Source organism: Dipodomys merriami, unplaced genomic scaffold (assembly GCF_024711535.1).
Source record: "Dipodomys merriami isolate MVZ:Mamm:240054 unplaced genomic scaffold, mDipMer1.0.p SCAF_26, whole genome shotgun sequence".
NCBI classification, from domain to species: Eukaryota; Metazoa; Chordata; class Mammalia; order Rodentia; family Heteromyidae; genus Dipodomys; species Dipodomys merriami.
Genome location: NW_027204048.1, coordinates 13,575,349 through 13,598,108, shown reverse-complemented (window position 1 = coordinate 13,598,108; position 22,760 = coordinate 13,575,349). Strand labels below are relative to the sequence as shown.

General features: G+C 36.4%; 1 protein-coding gene across 3 annotated transcripts in view; it reads right to left on the bottom strand.

Moving 5' to 3' along the window:
* Smc5 (structural maintenance of chromosomes 5) overlaps positions 1 to 22,760 on the bottom strand; it is an 80,386-nt gene that overhangs the window by 2,853 nt on the left and 54,773 nt on the right. For 2 of the 3 annotated variants that reach the window (XM_070035713.1, XM_070035715.1), the window contains exons 16-24: positions 19,303 to 19,426; positions 18,300 to 18,422; positions 9,066 to 9,191; positions 5,811 to 5,855; positions 5,287 to 5,382; positions 4,723 to 4,827; positions 4,173 to 4,292; positions 553 to 732; positions 376 to 471 (exon numbers count right to left, since the gene is read on the bottom strand). In XM_070035713.1, the coding sequence (XP_069891814.1) occupies positions 376 to 471; positions 553 to 732; positions 4,173 to 4,292; positions 4,723 to 4,827; positions 5,287 to 5,382; positions 5,811 to 5,855; positions 9,066 to 9,191; positions 18,300 to 18,422; positions 19,303 to 19,426 (1,015 nt within the window). The remainder of the gene's footprint in view (positions 1 to 375; positions 472 to 552; positions 733 to 4,172; positions 4,293 to 4,722; positions 4,828 to 5,286; positions 5,383 to 5,810; positions 5,856 to 9,065; positions 9,192 to 18,299; positions 18,423 to 19,302; positions 19,427 to 22,760) is intronic. The other variant, XM_070035714.1, reaches the window with a different exon arrangement.

The following is a 22,760-nucleotide window of genomic DNA, read 5'->3' as shown; positions in this document are numbered from 1 at the left end:
TAGAATTTGTCCTTATATAAATGTTTCTATATTTATAATCATTTTAACTCCTTTTTTTTTGGGGGGGGCGGTCCTGGTTATGGGGCCTGAACTCTGGGCCTGGGCGCTGTCCCTTAGCTCTTCAGCTCAAGGCTAGCGTTCTACCACTTGAGCCACAGCACCACTTCCGGCTTTTTTCTTTTTGCTTATGTGGTGTTGAGGAATCGAACCCAGGGCCTCAGGCATGCAAGGCAAGCGCTCTACCACTGAGCCACTTTCCCAGCCCTCATTTTAACTTCTTGTTTAGGAGTGTGTACATATTGAGAAAACATCTGCCCTGCATTAAGCCACAGGGGATTTTCAGAGGATATGACAAACACTTTACTTATTACCTACCTTTGGTGTAATAAAGAAGTACTGAGATGTGTTTTCTTTACAGGCCGTGTTTACAACCATTTCAAACACTCTCCGTTCATTGATTGGGTCCATACCCTAAACCACGACAATAGTAATGATTATATTTATGTCTATTACAAGATACAGTAAGATCTACACAAAGAATAGTCACTGTACCTGATTGATTTCATCAACTACTCTGAATGGACACCTATTAAGCTCCTGAAGTGCCATCAAGTATAACATGGTGGAAACACTTCTTTCGCCTCCACTTTGATGATGAGGAGTCAATTCATGCAGTTGAGTACTACTTCGAAATTTGACTCTGATTCGAATTCCGTATTTATCATAGTCTTCCTATAAAACATTTAAGAAGATAAAAATTTTTACTGGTAATTTTATTTGGCTATTTGAAAACAGACTGATTTAATCAACCACAAGAATAAAGAAATCAAATAAAGTATTAAGCAAACAATTGCCATTTAAAGATTCCAAGAGCCTCCAAGGATCTAGTTAGACAAGAAAAATTTTTTCCTGTTCTGGAAAGGTACCATGAATTCAATTTTTGTTTTGGCTTTTTGTTTTTTTTTTTTGGATTGAATTTAGGGCTATACTCTTGCTAGGCAAGCATTCTACTACTTAAGCTAAACCCCAAGTCATTTAGTTTGTGGTTTTTTTTTCCGGAGATAAGAATCTTAATAATTTTGCCCAGGGCACTACAGGTGAAGATATTTAAAACATAATATGGAGTGTGTCATGACATTTTTCTACTAGTGAAGACACTACAGAGGGATAAAAGTTCTTCCTACTTCTGCTGGCCACTGGTGGCTTACTCCTGTAATCCTAGTTACTCAGGAGGCTGAGATCTAAGGATGACAGTTAGAAGCCAGCCTGGGCAGGAAAGACTGTGAGACTATTACCTCCAATTAATCACCCAAAAGCCAGAAGTGAAGCCATGGATCAAGTTGTAGAGTGCTAGTGTTGAGCACAAAAAACTCTCAGGAACAGTGCCCAGGCCCTAAATTTAAGCCCCAGAACCATCACAAGGAAAAAAAAAAAGAAAAAGAAAAAGAAAAAGAGCTCACCCTACTTCTGTAGGTCACTTAGAAAAAAAAATATTAGGTAAGAATTACATGTATACATAAAGTGTTTATACTATGCCAGAAATACACATATAAAAAGCCTAGCACAAAGGGGTGCTCAAAATTTTTTTTTTTTTGTGGGCTGGGAAGGTGGCTCAGTGGTAAAGCACTTGCCTTGCATGCCTGAGGCGCTGGGTTCGATTCCTCAGCACCACATAAGCAAAAAGAAAAAAGCCAGAAGTGGCACTGTGGCTCAAGTGGTAGAGCGCTAGCCTTGAGCTGAAGAGCTAAGGGACAGCGCCCAGGCCCAGAGTTCAGGCCCCACAACCAGACACCCCCCCAAAAAAAAACTTTTTTTTTTTTTGCAATGAATATGCTGAGTGTTCTATACATTCTGCATAAAGTCTGCTTAAATTTATTGTTTTTAATTTAATTCATGTTGTCATTTCTAGGTTTCTTAGGTTCTGATTTACTTTTAAAATGAGATACAAAACACTAGTTAAAATAACTAGGGGATGGTGTAATGGCTCAAATGGTAGAGATCCTACTTAGAAAGCAAAAGGACTTCAGCTAAAATCCCAATACCACTAGGTATTTAATAGTTTTTAATAGTTTTAAGGTATAAGACAGTGCCTGACCAAGAGATAGAATGCAAGGAACATAAGCAACTAAAATCAATTCTTAAATTCTTTAAAAAAATGCATTCATTTTTAAGAACAGGTGTACTTACTTTTAATATTGTATTTTATTTAATGTAGTACACATTCAAGGTATCACTTGACATAAATCACAATGTAAATATTGTTGCAATATTTTGTATTCTTTTTTCATGTCAGAGCTGTGAAATGTGATATGTATTATAGTCTTAAGAGCACCTTTTATATGCTCAACATAAACATTTTTGTTTGTGGATAGTAGTGACTGAACTGGGCAGAAGAGGCCAAAGATGAACAGAAATAATTCCTTCTAGCTGTAAATGTAAGGATTCTGGTAGGCTATCTTCTAAATACCACTGTTACTGTTTGCTCCTTTCCCCACATACACCAAAATAAATAAATTAGTAATAGTTTTAATTCTCAAGGTTTACTTTTTAACTGACTGCATTTCTTCCATTGACGTCTTGGCTATATCCGCCTTCATTACTAGTTTTGTTTTGGGCTCTACAACCCATTGCTTTTTCCTTTCTATCATATATACTTCTAACATGGAAGGCTCTGGAGCCCAGAAGAGAAAGGGAGCAAAGGTACTGATAATGGTAAAAATGTCCATTCTTTGGAAGCCTAATGGTAGATAGAAGAAATTCAGGGAAAAGGTTGGGAGGTATAAGCAATGCAGTATTACTGCACACAGAAAAACTATCAAAAACAAATAGCACATGACAAAGAAACACAACAAAAACATGCATGAAGACTTAAATGCTGGAATTCTTCCTCCTCCTTCCTACTCCCCTCCTCTTCTTTTCTTTGGTGCTGATCCCAGGGCTTAAATTCAGGGACTGGGTGCTGTTCCTGAGCTTTTGTGCTCAAGACCAATGCTGTACCATGTGAGCTACAGTTCTACTTCCAGCATTTTGGTGGTTAATTGGAGAGAAGACTCAGACTTTCCTGCGCTGCATGGTTTCAATTGTGATCCTCAGATTTCGGCCTCCTGAGTTGTCAGGAGTACAGGTGTGAGCCAGGCAAAGATAGGATTTCAGTTCAAGTTCAGTAGACTTCACTGTGCTTGCTCAATCATATTTATGTCTCTATGTTCAAGCTGCTACTAAAGATATTAGTTACTTTCAGTCTGATGTCGTCTCAGGAATCAAATTTACTGGTGAGCTTAGGCTCTGGGGTCGGGTGTGGAGATTGATTCTTTGTCATGTGAAAATTATATGAACTTCTGTTAGCTTTAGTTTCAATTTGCTTATGAAACTGGATAAAAGTACCTGTGTTATAGGACAGCTATGGTACAAAGGAAGCATGTTAGTAATTAAATATTGTTACTAAAATAACCTGAACAAGCCTAAACACTGAAAAACAACTACTGTGGTAGGACCTAATATCTTAGACCTAGAACTTAAAAATGAATTGGCATTTCATATTTACACTCCACACTAGCTTAGATGAAGGGGTTATCAGGCAAGATAACCTCAGAAGAGTAAAAAGTGTCACTTTGCTTTACATTTATGTTTGTAACATAATATAAAATACTCTTTATAATCTCCCAGGTCCTCATGCATGCTAAACACACATTCTACTACTGAGCTAAACTTCTGGACACATTATTATTTTCTTTTCGGTACTAAGCATTCAATTCAGACCACCACACTTGCACTCTGCCACTTGTTCCGGTCCTTTTCCTTTTGAGATAGGGTTCACCTCAAACTTACAATCCTCTTGCCCCCTGTTATTGAGATTACAGGCATGTGCCACACCTGAACAAGTAATTCAGTCTTTTATTTATTTTTTTGAGTGAGACTTGGATTTTGAACTCAGCTTTGAGTTTGCTCAGTTTACTTGCTCAGCTAGCACTATATCACTTGAGCCACATCTCTAGTCAAGTCTTTTGATAATTATTTTTGGAAATAGAGTCTAGTAGAAAACTTTTCTGCTTGGAATGGTTCTGAACCTTGATCCTCTGCATCTCAGCCTCCAAACTAGAAATGATTACGGACATGAGACATCAATGCCTAGCTTAAATTCTTAACTCTTGAATTCCAAATTCCAATTTTACCTCATTTTCTGTATGGAGATCAACTTCACCAGCACACTGCATGGAACTAAAAAAGTTGCTGAATTTTTCATTAATTTTTTCTACTAGCTCCTTTAAGGGATTAAGCCATCTTTCTTTTACCTGTAAGTAAACAAAATATTAAATGCAACTTCTGAAGTATTATTTTATTTTTGCCAGTCCTAGGGCTTGAACTCAGGGCCTGGGCTCTTTCCCTGAGCATCTCTGTGCTCAAGGCTAGCCCTCTATCACTTAAGCCACAGAGCCACTTGCGGCTTTTTCTGTTTATGTGGTACTAAGGAATCGAACCCAGGGCTGCATGCATGCTAGGCAAGCACTCTACCACTAAGGTACATTCCCAGCCAAAGAAGTATTATTACATTTTAATATGTAACATTAGATAAAACAACTTTTCTATCAGTAAGTAACAAACTGTTCATAAGAACCCACTTTTTCTTTTAGGAACACTTCATTCCACTTTGTATTATTTTACATGTTCCTATTATTAACGATAAGCATAGGATAAAAAGAAAAGATAAAAAATTAACATTACCTGTGAAATGCTTTCCCTATATGTATCTAGTTCAGCTCTTTTTTTCTTTAGTTCCTCAGTTAACTGCTCTATTTCTTTTTCTCTTTTTGCATATTCTTCAACCACCTGGCAGGAAGAAAATTTCTTTAAGATAAATCTATCAAAGGACAAACATATACAATTTTTCATTAACTAAAAATGTCATGTCAACTGTGTTATGTTGTTTGTCTGCAATTAATTTGTTCTTATTACCTACTAAAACTGTCATTTTTAATCCTTGAAGAAATAGACATTGATGCATTTTAAGTTAATCCAACTATTCTTTTTATAAAGAAAAGGCACAGAACACTGTGTTCCTTAGGAAGAATCTATTTAAAATTCTAATAGATTCAGAATCTGGCATTTAAAGCACATTGTTCCTGCTGTCTAGCTTATTATTACCAAGAGCTCTAGTACAGAGTGGGAGGCAAGTACTGCCTGAAACTCTGTGTGTGTGTGTGTGTGTGGTGTGTGTGTGTGTGTGTGTAAGATGGCAGTGGTAGTAGCTGCAGAATGGCAATAGAGGAAGATACTTAAGACACATACTGTAGGATTTAGTCCTGTGAAGCAGGAAGCTCTTGATCTTTCTTCTGTTAACAGAGCATCGATTTCATCCAAGGTGTTTGGAAGATCTTGGAAGGCCTAAGGAAAAAATAAAGTATCATTAGAGGTAATATAATGAAAATATATTCAATTAATTAAAAAAAAAACTGCTGAGTCAGTCCACTGTCTCATCAATAGCATATTCACACACACAACAAGAGTACAAGAGAATCATAAAACAGGGTCTGTGCCTTCAAAAAAGCTTACACTTGAAAAGAGAATGTAATCACTGGGTAATACCTTAAGAGGAATAATATTTTAAGGCAAGGTATTGATGTTGGGTATTACAATAAGCAGTAGATATCATATAGGCTAAGGAATTTAGAGAAAGAAAGTGTCAGTTCATGCTACAGGAGAATCGAGAAGAATTCCGAGGCCTAGGATTCATCTCTTGGCCTTAAAGCAAATGGTTAAGGAAATGCAGGAGAGGGGACAGAAGCTTGGAGAAAAGAATGAGCAGCGCATACCATGGGGAGTGAGGAGTTGTGTCCATTTGGAATGGTGGGCACTTGCTGAATTGGTAGAATGGGTCCAGAGTATGTGGGGCATTGAAAGAGAGCAAGAAGTTAGAACTTTACACTACACTTCTCAAGAACCACAAAAGCACGTTAAGAATCCAATTACTTTGACAGCAGACTTTCATCATACGACTATCTTTTGAATCTATGCTACCGAGATAAATAAGAACACTTGCCTATGGAGGAAAAGACGATATAGTGTATTGCCTAGTACAATATTCAAACTCTAAATACTAACAAGCAGAAATGTATTGTGAAAATTAAAAACACTGACACATAATATTAACCTAATGTCTTAAATGTTGACCTAGAATATAATCCAACTTTCATTTAGATAGTACATTTGCAGAAGCCTAGTCCCACTGAAATCTGAACTTACATTTGATAAAGCTCAAACCAGATGTATTAACTTGATTTTAAAAGAAATCTTAAATTTGAGATAGTGAAGCAATCTTTTTACCCATTTTCTCTACACCACCTAATGCCAACCTATTTCTCCTTCAGTCTTCTCCCATCTCAGTAAATAATATCACTATTGGTTGAGGTGAATTAGGAGTTCTCTCTAAATTCTTAGATAACCTGCTGTCAGTACCTGCTGCTGGACCACCCACCTTTCCCCACCTTCCCGAAGTGTGATTACCAATTTCACGCCATGGTAATTCTTTGTGGGGAGGGCCTGGACCAAAGTAGTAACCCTCTAAATGATCTTTTTGCTTCTACTCTTATCAACTTAACTTAGTACTATCACTCTTGTGTTTTAAACTTCTCCCAATGGATTCCATCTCAAAAAGAATATAACCCAGAGCTAGGGATATAGCTCAGTGTAGAGCACTTATATAGCTTGTGTGAGCCCTGGGACTGATTCCCAACATTGAAACAAAACAAAACAAAGCAAAGCAAAACAAACAAACCAAACAACCTAAAAACCTACAACCCAAACTTCTAGTATACTCTAAAATACCTAACTTGGCTTTTACCTTCTGCTTGGCCTAGTTTTTTACCCCATGGAGATCCCTTCTATTCTGACCTATAACAAATATGCTTCCAACTCAGGGGCTTTGTGTAAACTATTTTCTCTGACTAGAATACTTTTCCCTCAACTTCACTTGATCTATTTATTCAGGATTTATCTAAAATATTATCTTTCAAAACTGCCATCTTTAAAAAAATATATAGTTTTTATTGTAAAGATACTGTACAGAGCTTCCTATCCTTGACATTTAGCTTGATTTATTTATTTTTGTCAGACATAGGGCTAGAACTCTGGGCCTGGGCACTGACCCTCAGCTTTTCAGTTCAAGGTGAATGCTGTACCACTTGAGCCACAGTTCCACTTCTGGTTTTCTGGTGGTTAATTGGAGAGAAGAATCTCATGGACTTTCCTGCCTGGGCTGGTTTTAAACCATGATCCTCAGATCTCAGCCTCCTGAGTAGCTGTAATTACCGGCTTGAACCACCAGCACCCAGCAGCTTGCTTTATTTTCCTTCTTAACATCTGCTTGCTTTTTAGTTTTTGTCTGCTCTATCATCCATACTAGAATACAAGTTTCAATTGAGAAGGAAGTATGGCTGTCTTATTCAGTGCTTGTTTTATAGCAGTTAATCTATAACTTTGTCTCTCTCTCACTTGTCCCCACCCCCCCAGTACTGAGGTTTGAACTTAGGGTTCTGAAATTGCTAAGCAAATGCTCTACCACTTGAGACATACTTTCAGCTCTAAATTAATGAATATATTATCTTTGATTTTGTCTCTTATAAAAACAGCATAACACAACAAAAACAAATGAAGTTATCTTTAAAACAAAAAAATCAGTATAGATATTGTACTAATGTTTATTTAATTTAATTAAATTTATTTATTTATTTATTTGGGTTGGGTCGTGGGGCCTGAACTCTGGGCCTGGGCGCTGTCCCTCAACTCTTCAGCTCAAGGCTAGCCCTCTACCCCTAGAGCCATAGTGCCACTTCCGGCTTATTTCTTTTTGCTTATGTGGTGCTGAGGAATCAAACCCAGGGCCTCATGCATGCAAGGCAAGCGCTCTACCACTGAGCCACCTTCCCAGCCCCTACTAATGTTTATTTTAGAAAAATACAATTATTTTAGAGATGTAATACCTATGGAAACAAGCTGTTCAATAAGTTTTACTAATTTCTATTGAATTTCTTTCTATCTACCCAGTGAAACCCATCCTCTAAGGTTTCTGATATCATAAAATAAAACCTTTGAAGATCTGATCATTGTTATGCAAGTTATTCTCTTTTCCAATTCAGCTTATATTTTATCTATTTTATTTTTTTGGGTGGGGGGTCTGGTCGTGGGGCCTGAACTCTGGACCAAGGTGCTGTCCCTCAGCTCTTCAGCTCAAGGCTAGCACTCTACCACTTGAGCCACAGCGCCACTTCTGGCTTTTTTTCTTATGTGGTGCTGAGGAATCGAACCCAGGGCATCGAGCATGCAAGGCAAGTGCTCTACCACTGAGCCACCTTCCCAGCAGCTTATATTTTTAGTAGACATTTCATCATTTATTAGATGAACTTCAAACTAAGAATAAAAAAAGTTATTATTTTAAAAGTCATTTTCTCTAACTTTATGTTGACATGACCGTGTATAAGTATATAGGGAAGTTATCCCTCCCACTTGTCAGATAAACCTAGGGGTACATAATTAATGGTAGAATGTGGACTGAAGGATAGCATCTCCTAGGTTTACTTCCTAATATGTCAACCTATAAAATATAATGAAAACAAGGAAAGGCTCTTTCTTCCTTTCCTTACTGATATATTTAACCATAAACACACCAATTTCTGGGAAAACATTTTCATTTTGCTTTTGCTTTTTCTAAATATCACTCCTATTTACTGTTTCTTCCATACCAACTACTGGTGTCCTTGAAAAATATACCCCAGGTTTCCACAATAAACTCTCAATAGTACCTCTTCCTTTTAAAAAGTGATCTTTGGGGGGGGGGGGGCGGGGAGGGTGTGATTCTAAAGTTGATTCCTATGTTTTAAGATTTACTTACTATTACCAGTAAAACTGGTAACATTTGAGTATAGAAGATCTGTTAAGCCAAATTATTTTATACATATATTCAGCTAAAAATAGGAGACTATTTTTTAATGACGCATACAACGGCCAAGGATATTTTAAGCTCAAAACAATGTTTTATGGCAATGGTAGCACTGTATACTTTTTATACTTACTGTCTGATATTCTTGAGGAACAATCTGCTCTGCACGCAGGTTACATACTTGCCTCGCTCGCTTCATAAGTTCTTTGCATTTCTGTAATAATCTTAGTCTGTTTTCATCCAACTCAACAAACTGTTGCTATTAGAGAAAAAACAAATACTCTAAAAATTTGAATGTTACAGTTAAATAAGAGGCCAGTTTTATTAAATTAGCATATATGAAATAAATTTCTGAATTTTTATTCTGATGGCAATTGTATCACTTGAGCCATATCTCAAATCAAAACTGCCTTTAATCATAAAGGTTAAGTTTCAAATTAAACTTTAAAATACATCAGCATATTAATAACTGGCCATTTCTCTAATATACAAGAACTCTAAAATGTAACTGTTTTTCTGAAAGTTTAATGACTACATGTAAATATACTCTAATGAACTTTGAAATTCACTTTATGTAAGGTTCAAGTAAGAAAAGTCAACAAACATAAACCTTTAAATGTGTTTGACAGTTTTTGCCATTTATTTATTTATTTATTTATTTATTTATTTAGGGTCCCGTCATGGGTCCTGAACTCTGGGCCTGGGCGCTGTCCCTCAGCTCTTCAGCTCAAGGTTAGTGTTCTACCACTTGAGCCACAGAGCCACTTCTGGCTTTTTTCTTTTTGCTTATGTGGTGTTGAGGAATCAAACTCAGGGCCTCATGCATGCAAGGCAAGTGCTCTACCACTGAGCTACCTTCCCAGCCCGTCTTTTATGTAGTTACCAGTTATTTATCAAGTAATTACTGAGAAGTAGAAATGTATACATGGAGAAATTACTATCCTCACAAGAAATAGGTACTATTTATTCAGTGCTAATGTCCTTGAGTAGGTGCTTTACTCTCAAAATTATCCCTATTATACATACTAAAAAGAAAAAAAGATGGGAAGGAATTATGACAACTTGTTCAAGCTCACATATAAGAGAGCACCAGGATTCATAGCAACATCTGCTTAGAGGACACACAATGTTCATAATAGAGAAGTAAGTGCTGCTCAGTGCAACAGTCTAGACAGAATACGAAACTGGAGAAAGGGATGGAGAAAGTGCAGAATTGTCACAGAAGCTGTGACAACCGAACAGCTTTAAAGAGAAGAATTACTGAAAAAGCAGTAGCAGAAGGCATTCCAGAGACTGGTGATTATGAATGTAAAGCAGTGGAAGTTCCAAAGATGTAATAGTAATTGAATATGATTGAAGATGAGAAATATGTAAAGGTATACAAGATTAGAATGGACAAAGTACATAAGGGTCAAACTCACCCTACAGGATGCCTTTACAGGCCAATCATTATTATACCCCAAGTGTTAATTCAATCCTGAAAACGATCTTGAGAAATACGTTCTCTCTCTCCTTTTTTTAGATACAGCAAAGAGACATTAAGAAACTGGCTCAAGGTTGTAAAACTATAGGTGAGCAGGTTTCTAGGAAAGAAAGCAGGGCTATCTTGCTCTTTCCATTAAATTTCAAACTAGACTGCACATAACACCCATGGTGAAAGGAGTTTGCTGCCCTAGCCATACCCTAGATCTATCAGATTAATATCTCTGGAAATAAGACTTGTATCTTTGTTATTTATTAACAAAGTCTCTCACTGATTTTTATGCACACAAGTTTAACAGCGAATGAACTAAACCAAGCCAATCATTAGAGAAGTAAAAAGACATATACTGGACAGAACTGAAAAAAATACAAGTAACCCTTTATACATTAGTTATTTAGTCCTAAGGTTTCCTTAAATACATTCCTCAATCACTACAACCTGGGAGAATGTTAAAGACTTTCAAGTCACCTGTTTTAAGGGCACTCTACTCAAGCAAATGTAAAATAAGGGACAGCTGGATAGAAACTAAGCACTTCTAATGAGTTCTATTCCTGATTCTATTCCTTTCAACATTAGTTAGGCTGGGCACAGTGATTCAACCCTGTTATTTCAATTACTTGGGAAGTGGAGATTAAGAGGATCACAGTTGAAGCTAGCCCAGGCAAAAAAATTAGTAAAACATTATCTTAACCAAAAAGCTGAGTATGGTGATGATATGTGCCTTTGATCCCAGTTTTTCAGGAGGTTTAAAGAGGAGGATCTTTCACTGAGGCTGGGTCTGGGTAAAAACAAGAACCTATCTGAAAAACCGTTAAAAGCGGAAAAAAAAAAAGAGATGGGGACATGGCTCAAGACTACAGTTACTGTATAAAGCCTGGGCTCAAACTTTACTACTGCCAAAAACAAAAAAAAAGAAAATAAAAGGAAATAAAAATTAATATCAGAGTCAATTTTTTGAAGTTCTGGACTTAGAAGGATAAAAGCCTTACATAAAATTTCCTTCTGTTTGATGTCTTATAAAATCTAAGAAAAGATTATTTCCAGATATCCATGTTTGGGACTTACCTCTTCACATAGCAGATCCACTTTAAACCACAATCCTTACTGAACTTTTCTTTGTGGGATGAGGGGGTGCCAGAAATAAAAGAATATACTATTATATCATGCTATAAAATAAAGGCAATGAAAAGATTCTCTTTACATTTCTGCTTTGAGGCTTGCCTTCAACAGTGATTATAGAATAGAAATACTGCATCTGTTTAAGGCATGAGCAAATACTAAAATTTACAGAATGTTCTCTACACTAACATCTCAGAAAGGATTGCATTCATATATGAAAAGAAATGAATATTAGCTGGGTACCAATGGCTTATGCCTGGAATCCTAACTACTTAGGAGACTGAGATCTGAAGATCAAGGTTCAAAGTCAGCCCAGGCAGGAAAGTGTCTGAGACTCATGTCTCAAATTAACTACCACAAAGCTCATAGTGGCTCAAATGTAGAGTTCTAGCCTTAACTAGCACTGGTACAAAAAACAAAAACTAGGACTTGTTACCCCCCACTAGAGAAAAGAAATATTTAATTTCTTTTTCTATCCCTCTCTCCCTCCTTTTTTTTTTCTTTGGTACCAGTCCTGGAGCTTGAACTCAGGGCCATCTCAGGGCCTGGGTACTGTCCCTGAGCTTTGGTGCTCGAGGCTAACACTCTACACTTGAGCCACATCTCTACTTCTGCATTTTTGGTGTTTGGTTGGTGATAAGAGCCTTACAAGCCAGGTGCTGTGGCTCATACCTGTAACCTAGCTACTCAAGAGGCTGAGATCTGAGGATCGTGGTTCGAAGCCCATGAGACTCTTATCTCCAATTAACCACCAAAAAACCAGAAGTGGCACAGTGGTTCAAAGCAGTAAACCACTAGCCTTGAGGGAAAAAGTTCAGGGAGAGTACCCACGCCCTTAGTTCAAATGCCCCGTGACCGACAAAAATGAAAAAAAAAATAAAAGGGCCTTACAGACTCTCATGGGTGGGCTGGATTTGAACCCAATTCTCAGGTCTCAGCCTTCTAAGTAGTTGGAATTACAGGTGTGAGCAACTGGCACCAGGCTCTCCAAAATGCTTTTTAAGTAAAGTTCCACTGGAAACACTTTGACATTTAAGTAAGGAAGGCCCTCTTGTGGAAGAAAGAAGAAATTCATACAATTTTTTAGAATAGTTAATAAACTGTTAAATTGAATTGTTAATAAATACTTAAGAATAAAACAAAACTGGGTGCAGTACTGTGTGCCTATCATTCTAAACTAAGATTGGGGGGACTGTGGTTCCAACTCAGCCTTGGCTGACTTGTAGTTCTCAAGACTACATCACAATGGAGGGAAACCAGATATGGTGGCACACATCTATAGCCCCAGCGCTAATCGGGAGGCCTGGGAACCTTGAAATCGAGGTCAGTCTGGGCTATATAGCATGTTGGAAACCAACCTGGACTATATAATGAGAATTGTCTCAAAAACAAACAGAATAAAACAAAACTATCAATGCAAAATCATTAGCCCAGTGTAAACATGAACAATGATTTCAACATACTAAAGAAAATGCTTACTTTAGCATGTGGGAGGCACTGGGTTCAATCCCTAGCACTGGAAGAAAAAACAAATAGCGACAAAACATTATAAACAAAAAAGAAACAAAAATAGAACTTTTAAATTAGTATGAGAAGTATAAAACAATTCTGAGAGAATGCAAGATAAAATCAGAGGTAGTAGTAACATTAGTATGAAGGAAATTGTTATTTATGTATAAGCTATAGATTTCTAAGTAGAAGAAGACTAAAAATAAGAGCTTGTAGGTATTAAAACTTAAGAGTAAAAGTCAGACTGGGCAGTAGCCATGGAATGAGAAAAAGGTGAATTATGAATGTGTAATGGCTGAACTGGAGAAAGGGAATGGAAAGAAACAGTAGCAAGAGAATCATGATGGGAAAAGTAATACTTCTCTAATTCCTTTAAATTAAGCAACAAACTAAGAAATTATGATTTAAAATATGACCGTAATACATGCATAATGAATTTCTTTGGCTAACTGTGCTTTCTTGATAGCAAAGTTTCTATAGCAGTTGTACCTTTAAGATGGTTGTGATACACTTAGCTTACTTACACAAAGATGGCAAGAATTAATAAGAATGAATAGGGAAAAGCAGCTAATCAGTGATTATGTCTCTGGTATAGTATGGCTATATTAAAAAAAAAAAAGAGTAATACAAAGAGACTAAAAACCTCACAAGAAACTTTCCTACTCCCCAGAAACATAGCAGTTAGTGTTACTCAAAACAGTAATATTTCCACTACTACTGAGCACACAGATCATTAAATAACATCTTGTAAATATTTATCTAATCTCAGTACATCCATCTTAAGTAGGGCTGTTTAGAAAAGTAGTTATGTTCAGACTAGGTTAAATTTTACAAGAGTGCTTACTCCAAAGCAATTACTACGATTTCACAATACTTCTATAAATAAGACACAAACTTCTGTCTTAAGTTCTCATTAGCAATGATTTCACAAACTTCAAGTGCCAAGATTAAATTCTGTATTTTGATTGAGTTTAAATCTCCATACTATGTCTGCATCTTCATAAAATCTCTTCCATGTACTAGACAACAACATTCAGATTCTTACCAATGAAGTAACTTTAATTTGTGTGCTAAAATTATTGACCAACAGTGCGTAGATGATTGGACAAATGGCAAATGACCTTCCCACATGTTCATGACCTAAATGTCTCCCTCCTAACTCTTGTCAGGGTATAATCTTTTGTTTCTTTTTACTGATCCATTCTATAAACTGAAGATGAGTACTGTTATTCCTACTGCCTTCTTTTAGTTTAGTTTTTGTTTATTTAAGGGGAAGAATGCTTTCCTGTCCTATGCCTTAAGCTTTTGCTAAAGTGAACTAATCAATTCTAGCATATCAACTCTAACTTTTGGCTGTTTGGCTAGGTTGGTTGTGTCTATATCCTCTTACTATCTGCTAGTAAAATTCTCTATCCTCTCCTTGTCCCACCCCCACTTCACTATAGCCATAATCTATTTTAGGAAGCAGAAGGTTTTAAAAAATTTAGCTGTACAGTTCAGTGTCTATTTCCTAAAATGTATCTTCTAAGAAAGCCTCCCACAGGGTGGGAGGAACATACTAACTTTTATGTAACAGATGTCAAGCAAATCATATACATACCACTGCCAGACTATGGTAGACTTTTGGGGAATGAATCTGGAAGGGTACAAGGGGCTTTGAATATAGCAAAAGGTTTAAAAATCTACAACAAAATATGTCTAAGTATTAATTTGTTAAATGGGTAGTAAGCACATGGATTCACTATTATTCCACATATTCTAGAGTATGTTTTAAAATTTCATACTGAAGAAATACTTCAATAACAATTTATTAAAAAAGAACCTAACATAGCATTTTTCTTTAAAAAATTCACTAACTTTGGGTACACAACTGATGAACCATAAAACTGTACATATTTAGTGTCTAACTTAATGAGTTCAGACAAATATATTTGAGGTCATCCCAATGCATTCAATAATAAATACATCAACACCCTTAAAACCTTTGCGGCCCTCTGTAAACCATCCCCCTATAGTCTTATGATCAGCACTGACTTGTACTTCTGTCACTATGCATTCTGCATAAATCAAATAGGGTATAATCTTTTTTACTGGAAGGTGCTTATTAGTTCCTTTTGCTCAGTAGAACAGGACTCAGTAGTTCATTTATTTTGTTGGAGAGTAATCTTCAACATGTATGTATACCACCGTTTGTTTAACAATTCAACTGCTGCAGAGTATCTTTATATCTAAATAGTTTTTCTCATGCTGAAAATCCTACTAACATTTATCACCTACTTCAGAATAACCTGCCAAATATTATTACCGTATGGTTACTGAAAAACATTATACAACTTTTGTGTTTATAGCTGAATTATTCTGTTTTAAGTTACTTGGAATATTTGTTTTTCTCCCTGAGGCTACACTGTTAAAACAATGCCAGAGAACTGGATACTGGTGGCTCACACATGTAAAACTAGCTTATGAGAGGCTGAGATCTGAGGATAGTAGTTTGAAGACAGCCTGGGTAAGCAAGTCTATGAGATTCTTTTCTAAAACTAACCATTCAAAAACTGGAAATGAAGCTGTGACTCAAGTGGTAGAGTGACAACCAAGAGTGAAAGAACTAAGGGACAGTGTCCAGACCCTGGGTTCTAGTTCCAGCACCAGCACACCTCCTTCCCCTAATAAAAATCACGCCAAGTCCCCCCAAACTTAGAAGCAAATGTTTCATTTTGCTTTTGCTAAGTTTAAGAAAAATTAATTTTATTTTGCTACATCAATACAAAGTAGGAAAAAGGATTTGTTTAAATAAGTTTGACCTTATCTTCTCCTATTACCATAAATAATTTTTAAAAAGGCTCTAACTTATCACTTTTTTTTAGTGAGCATATAGGAACAGTCACACTGTACACGATCCTCGTGTGTGTGTGTGTGTGTGTGTGTGTGTGTGTGTGTGTGTGTGTGTGTGTGTGTGTGTGTGTGTGTGTGTGTGTGTGTGTGTGTGTGTGTGTGTGTGTGTGTGTGTGTGTGTGTGTGTGTGTGTGTGTGTGTGTGTGTGTGTGTTAGTGCTCTACCACTTCAGTCACAGTTCCACCTTTGGCTTTTTGTTGGTTAATTGGGGATAAGAGTCTCATTGACTTTTTTTGCCCAGTCTGGTTTCAAACTGCAGATTTTAGATCTCAGCCTCCTGAATAACAACATTACATGGGTAAACCATGGGTGCCTGGAGTCTGTCCTTTTTAGTTCACTTAACGATATATCTGACATATGTTTTCCAGATTATAAGTCCATCATTATAAACATATAGTTCAATGGCTGTGTAGCCATCCCCATGGCCCAAAGTTACTTTCCCATCAACCAAAAAGATGACTGTATCTAATATCCTTCAATTTAAAACTTCATTTCTTTTAGATATACCTTTTATATTCTGCAAATTGTTAGAACTTACTTCAAGATAGCCTTGATTTTGAAACAGACACAGCAGATCCATTTACATTTAATATGTTTCATCTTTGATATGGGCTTTTTTTTTTCTTTTAAAGATGGGGTCTTACAATGCAAAGCTGATCTCAGATTCCTGAGCTCAAGTGATTCTCCTACCTATGCTTTCTTCCAGTTGCACAAGTATGTACTACCATGTCCAGCTTTGCTTTTGACCTGCCTGTTTCAGGCCAGTGATTTTTGTCCTCTATTAAGTAAAAAAATTTAATCTTACGTGATCTGCTTTACTATCGCCTCCCTGCCCACTTCCCTTCTCTTTGCATATAATTTTGGTATTTAGGAAGATTATCTTCTTATAAATACTTATATAATATCCCTGTTTGAAATAAGTTTTTTTGTGGGGATAGAGAATGTCTATTGACTCCTTACTATAAGTACCAAAATTCTGTCCTAAACACCCCATTGATTAATATTCCTGATAATAACTGTGGAATAATAACAATTAGCAAATAATTTCATTTTACTGAAACTTCCTCCTTTCTGCCATTTTCAGAGAATTGTGCTTAAGCTTACATGGTTTGACTTAGGACTACACAGTACATGTTTTATTATTGTTTCTTTTAATGTTATAAAGCTATAGTTCTCTTCAGTAAGAGGAATTTCCATTGGCTTGAGATATGCCAGCATTATCAGACCTTGCCCGAGTCTGGAGAGTCACCTTATATAAGTTATATAAGTTGCTTTCAGATAGAACTGCTGACCTGACTTCCTATGCCCTGTGGGACTATTTCCTTCTAAAACGGAGTACTTGGTGGCAACTTACTTTTCCATTTTCTGGGCTTTCTCTCAGTAGTATCACATGAGTTTTGATGTTGCCTCTAATTTAACTTCTCTAGTTGTATTCACAAGCTCACAGATATTGATTAGCCTTTGTGACTGATTCGTATTTAAAAAAATCCCTTGAGTATGGGTGCTGGTGGCTCATGCCTGTAATCCTATCTATTCAGAAGGCTGAAAATTCCTGTTTGAAGCCAGCCTGGGAAGGAAAATCTTGAGACCCTTATGCACAGTTAACTATCCAAAAGTCAGAAGTACAAATGTGGTTCAAGTGAAGACAGACAACACATACGCACATACGTACGCACGCTTCAAAACTGATTGATAAGAATCTTTGTTATACAAGAATTCCTTGGATTACACCTGAGTTTATGCTTAGGATATAACTCAGATGGCAGTGGCCAATGTAAGAAAGATAAGTGTAGAGAGACATGATATCAGCAGTTTCCCAAACTCAGACAGGAGGGATGGAGACTGAGTTCAGCAACATGGACAGTGATGTAATCAACCATGACCACATAATAGCTCAATAGAACACCACAGCTTCTTCATGAAAGAACACAGAATTATTATTATTTTTTTTTTACACCAACAGGGATATAGCTTAAAGCTTAGTTTTGCTATTGTCTATATTGTCTGTGAGTTTGTTGATGCTATATTATCCTAAGTACTATTTTGGGGAGAGGATTTTGGAGCTTGAAAAACTATATCACTATCACTTCCATATTGTGGCCAGATATTCTTTGGGCTTTAAATTAATGTGCTTTATCACATTTCTTCACTTCTACATAGTACAAGTATTTAGCATTTCACCGGCAGATATTAAAAGAAGAGTAAATTGTCAAGATTACACAGCCACTCAAATGTTCCAAATATTGCTTCCTCATAAGCAGGATGCATTAAATTTGTTAACTTATATCGCATACAAATGCATATGTCCAGTGATAATACATGGTTTTTCAAACTGATCAGACACTGAACTTTGAAATATCTTACCTCTGTGACACGTAGTTTTGAAGATGCAGCTACATAATCTGACTCTAATTTGTTCTTCTCAGAAATCATTGTCGTATTCTGAAGGATTAAATCTACCTTTTGCATATGCAAAGAAGTACAAATCTAGGAAGAAAAATCCCCCCAAAACTTAGTTCATATGTTATCTGTGCTTAAAACCATAAAAAAGCCAGTTTTCTCAAAATAAAATTGTAATTCACAAAAAGTGGCTTTTCTACTGTAATACTTCGCTTAAACAATTTTTTTTTTTTGGGTCCGGTCGTGGGGCCTGAACTCTGGGCCTAGGTGCTGTCCCTCAGCTCTTCAGCTCAAGGCTAGCGCTCTACCACTTGAGCCATAGCACCACTTCCGGCTTTTTTCTTTTTGCTTATGTGGTGCTAAGGAATTGAACCCAGGGCCTCAGGCATGCAAGGCAAGTGCTCTACCACTGAGCCACCTTCCCAGCCCCATCTTAAACAATTTTTAAAGAGAATCTTTTAGAAAGTGTGTTCCTGTGTATTTATAGTAGTCATCTGGAATAATATATAATTTAATGAGTTAACCTATTTATTACCTATAAAAAAAATGCCAAGTAACCAAAAAAGCTGAAACTGATGATAAAATCTTTTATATACAATTAGAAGAGAAAATACTTAAAGACCATCTCTCTCTTAAAGCCCTCTAAAAGCTATCTCAACTATCAGATACTTTTTTTTGCATCCTGGGACTTGAACACAGGGTCTGGGCACTGTCCTAAACTTTTTTGATCAAGCATGGCACTACTTTAGCCACAGTTCTACTTCCAGGTTTTTTGTTGCTGTTGTTTTCTTTTTTTTTGGTGGTTAAATGGAGGTAGAGTTTCACAGACTTTCCTGCTTGAGCTGATTTGAAACCACAATGCTCAGAATCTCAGCCTCCTGAATAGCTAGGATATAGGCATGAGCCTAGCACCCAGCTCTATCAGCTACTTTAAAAAATGTATCTAAAATTAAGAAAAATACCTTACCTTTACTAGGTTTGTTAATTCAGTAACAAGTTTTGCTTTCTGAACATTTAACTCTTTGATTTTGGTACTTGTTTTTCGTTCCTCTTCTTCCAGGTTGCAAGAGTCCTGTTCCATCAGTTTTATGCTGTATGACACACATAAGGATAGAGAAAGGGGTTAAACCCAAAAATTGAACCCAAAGCCCTAATTCTCCTGCAGTTTTCTAGATTTAGCAATGCTGTTCAAAAGTGTAAAGTTTTAACTAAACACCTTCCCAGCCCCTAGACTACTGATATAAACACTTATTAGCAATGAAGAGATTAAACAGCATTTCCCAGGCTGAGGCAAGAAGATCCTAAGTTTAAGGACAGCGTAGGCTACACAGTGAGACCCTGCCTCAAACAAACAAAAGAAGCAATGCAACTTTGGACAAGTTATTCTTCCGAGCTTCCGTTTCTTCGTAAATCAGCTGCAGATCATCATAGTACTTCCCTCATACAGCTGTAGAGATACTTTTATTTTTATTTTTTATTTTTTTTTTGTGGTCTGGTCGTGGTGCGTGGTCGCTGTCCCTCAGCTCTTCAGCTCAAGGCTAGCACTCTACCACTTGAGCCACAGCACTACTTCCAGCTTTTTTATTTTCTGCTTATGTGGTGCTGAGGAATGGAACCTAGGGCCTCATGCATGCAAGGCAAGCGCTCTACCACTGAGCCACCTTCCCAGCCCGAGATGCTTTTAAAAAGGTAATACACACAACAAACTTAGGATAGTATCCAGCCCTAACTAACTTATTAATAATAATTTAACTATCAATGTAACTAGGAATTACTGATAATCTCTTTCTTTGGGCTTAAAGCAGGAAGAGTTGATTGACAGATAAAACAGAATAAAAAGGTAAGTTAATAATCCTATGTTCTCTTTTAAAAAGATGAAGACACCTAAGGATCAAAAAATTTAAGTGTATCACCTAAGATGAGCTACTTTAAGGATAAGAAAATTTCATGTTCTGTGCATTATACCATATTATCTCTATAGAGAAAGGAAGAGGCATGAAAGCAATAATAAAGAGGAATGAAGAAATTCAGTGATAATCTAGAGTGATACAAGAAGATTCTGAATGTTATTCTAAATGGGAGAAGTGTTTAATTTCATGCAGTAATGGTAGGACGGACAAAGACTTGAGAAGATAATATCCTGCAATCCTACTCTGGATGAATGGAAAGGAGGCTAGTTAGTAAAACCACTCATTAGGTCACCATGGAAACTGTCCAAAATGAATATAACAGGAATAAAATAGTAGACTAAGGATAGTTATATAAAATCATTTTATTGAAAAAGATTAACATTATTTTATGACAGTTCATTATTTTTAAAAAATTATTTTTAAGGTTACTTAAGGTATCTTAGCTCTAAGTACTCTATCACTGAGGCCACACTGCCAGTCCTTTTTGTTTAGTGTTTTTCAAATAGGGTCTACATTTTGTAAGAGCTGGCCTCAGACCAACATCTTTCTTCATTTGTTTTCTGAATATCTTGGATTATAGGCACATGCACCAACCCAACAAAGTTCCCTTTTAGACATGCACCAACCCAACAAAGTTCCCTTTTAGACAGTGAGTCTCAAGTCACACAGTACAGGTAAATTGAGGCTTTAAGACTTTTTTTTTGTTTTGAAACGGTCTTAGTTCAAGCTTGCCTTAAACGTGAGGTCCTCCTGTCTCAGCCTCAGCAAGGTGTACCAACCAACCCAAATGCAGCTTAAAAAAAATCTAGGCATACAGACTATATATATTTTATTTTAAGCAACAAAATTACATTAATCAAGAAAATTAAATTACTAATTTAAAAACAAGCTAATAGAAAATGAGGCTTTTTTAAAAAGATGAAAATGAAGGGGGAATTTTCTTTCCACACTTCAAATATAATTCAATTTATGAATTTGTTTACTCTTGTGGTAGTGGAGCTTGAACTCAAGGTCTCAAGCTCTTGCTTTAGCTCTTTCGATTCAAGGATGGCACTCTGAGGCATATTTCCACTTCCGTAACTTATGAATTGTTTAGGAACACATAATATATTAGGCCAAAGTAAATATATCTAATTCAAGACAGTGAGTTATCATTTATTATTAGATTTTGATTATATAGCAAATCTCTACTTTCTTTCTCTGGGTAAGAGCTTGTAAGAACAACAAAGAACAAGAGCAAAAAGTTTAGGTTCTCCTGGGGGCCTCTGGGAAAAGCTTTACTTGGGAGCCATCTTCCTTTCCTCTAGTAGATACTGTCCTATCAGACATATTCAAATTTCTACAAATCACAGAAATTCAAAGCTAAGAGTTATAATCAGTTCTGAGACTGGCTATTGGGCTTTCCCAGTAGGTGACTAGCTTTTTCTTTTGGAAAAAGACTTTTCACATGGAACCACTGTGGCAAAGATGCCAATCTTAACAAGGAAGAATGAAACTGAATGAGTGAGATAAACCCAGCTATTCTGTAAGAATCAAAGTTACTTCCTATCTCCCTATTACTACTCTGGCACATCTGGTAAGAAAATGGACTATTTTGTCAATGTTTCTGTCAATACCTTTCCTCCCTCTCTTTCACCACTTTGAACTCAACTGACATATAAATATGGCTAATGGTTTCGTGGAGATTCCTAAAATTACTTGAAGGGAAATGCAAGGTCAAATCTATTTTCTTAATAGTAACAGGACATCCTTGCCCTCTTCACTGTTGACATTTGCACTGAAGTTGTGCGAGTGGAAGCAAGCTTTCGAATGAAACAAGGTAATAGCAACAAAAAGGAGGTAGTAGTCATTAAGTTCATCATCCCTTGCACTCAAATTCTCAAAAATGCCAGATTTGCCTAGGAATATTCTTGATGAAAAGAAACTAGATTTTTATAAAATCTCAAATTTTGGCCAGATATTTTCTAACACTGTGTGATGAGAAAGGATGTACACTGTACTTACTGACCATTTCTGTTCTATACAAGCATACTAATTATTACAAGGAAAAGCACTTCATGTTATTTTTAACTTCGGAGCTAGACTAGATACTTAAAATAAATAGAGAATGCCAGTTTTACTTGAAAGAAAGATAAGCTGATTACTTCATACTTGTTTGGTAATTTTCCTTTCCTAAAAAGAATAAAATCACTTATCATTTCAAATAACTGGTTTATCATTTGTTGCCAAATGATAAAAGTAAAGCTTTCAAATTAAAATTAAAATTTTAGGAAATTTGCTAAGACCATGAGCTTGATAGCTTCCCAATTTTTAATAACTTACTATGGGATATTACTGTGGTCTTTTCTTTGGTATTATATAATAAAATAAGTCAACATTTAAAATAACACTGGTGAAAAATGTTTCGAATGAGCAATATATTTACAGAACAAAAATCACTCTTGAGGGCTGGGAAGGTGGCTCAGTGGTAGAGCATTTGCCTTGCATGCATGAGGCCCTGGGTTCAATTCCTCAG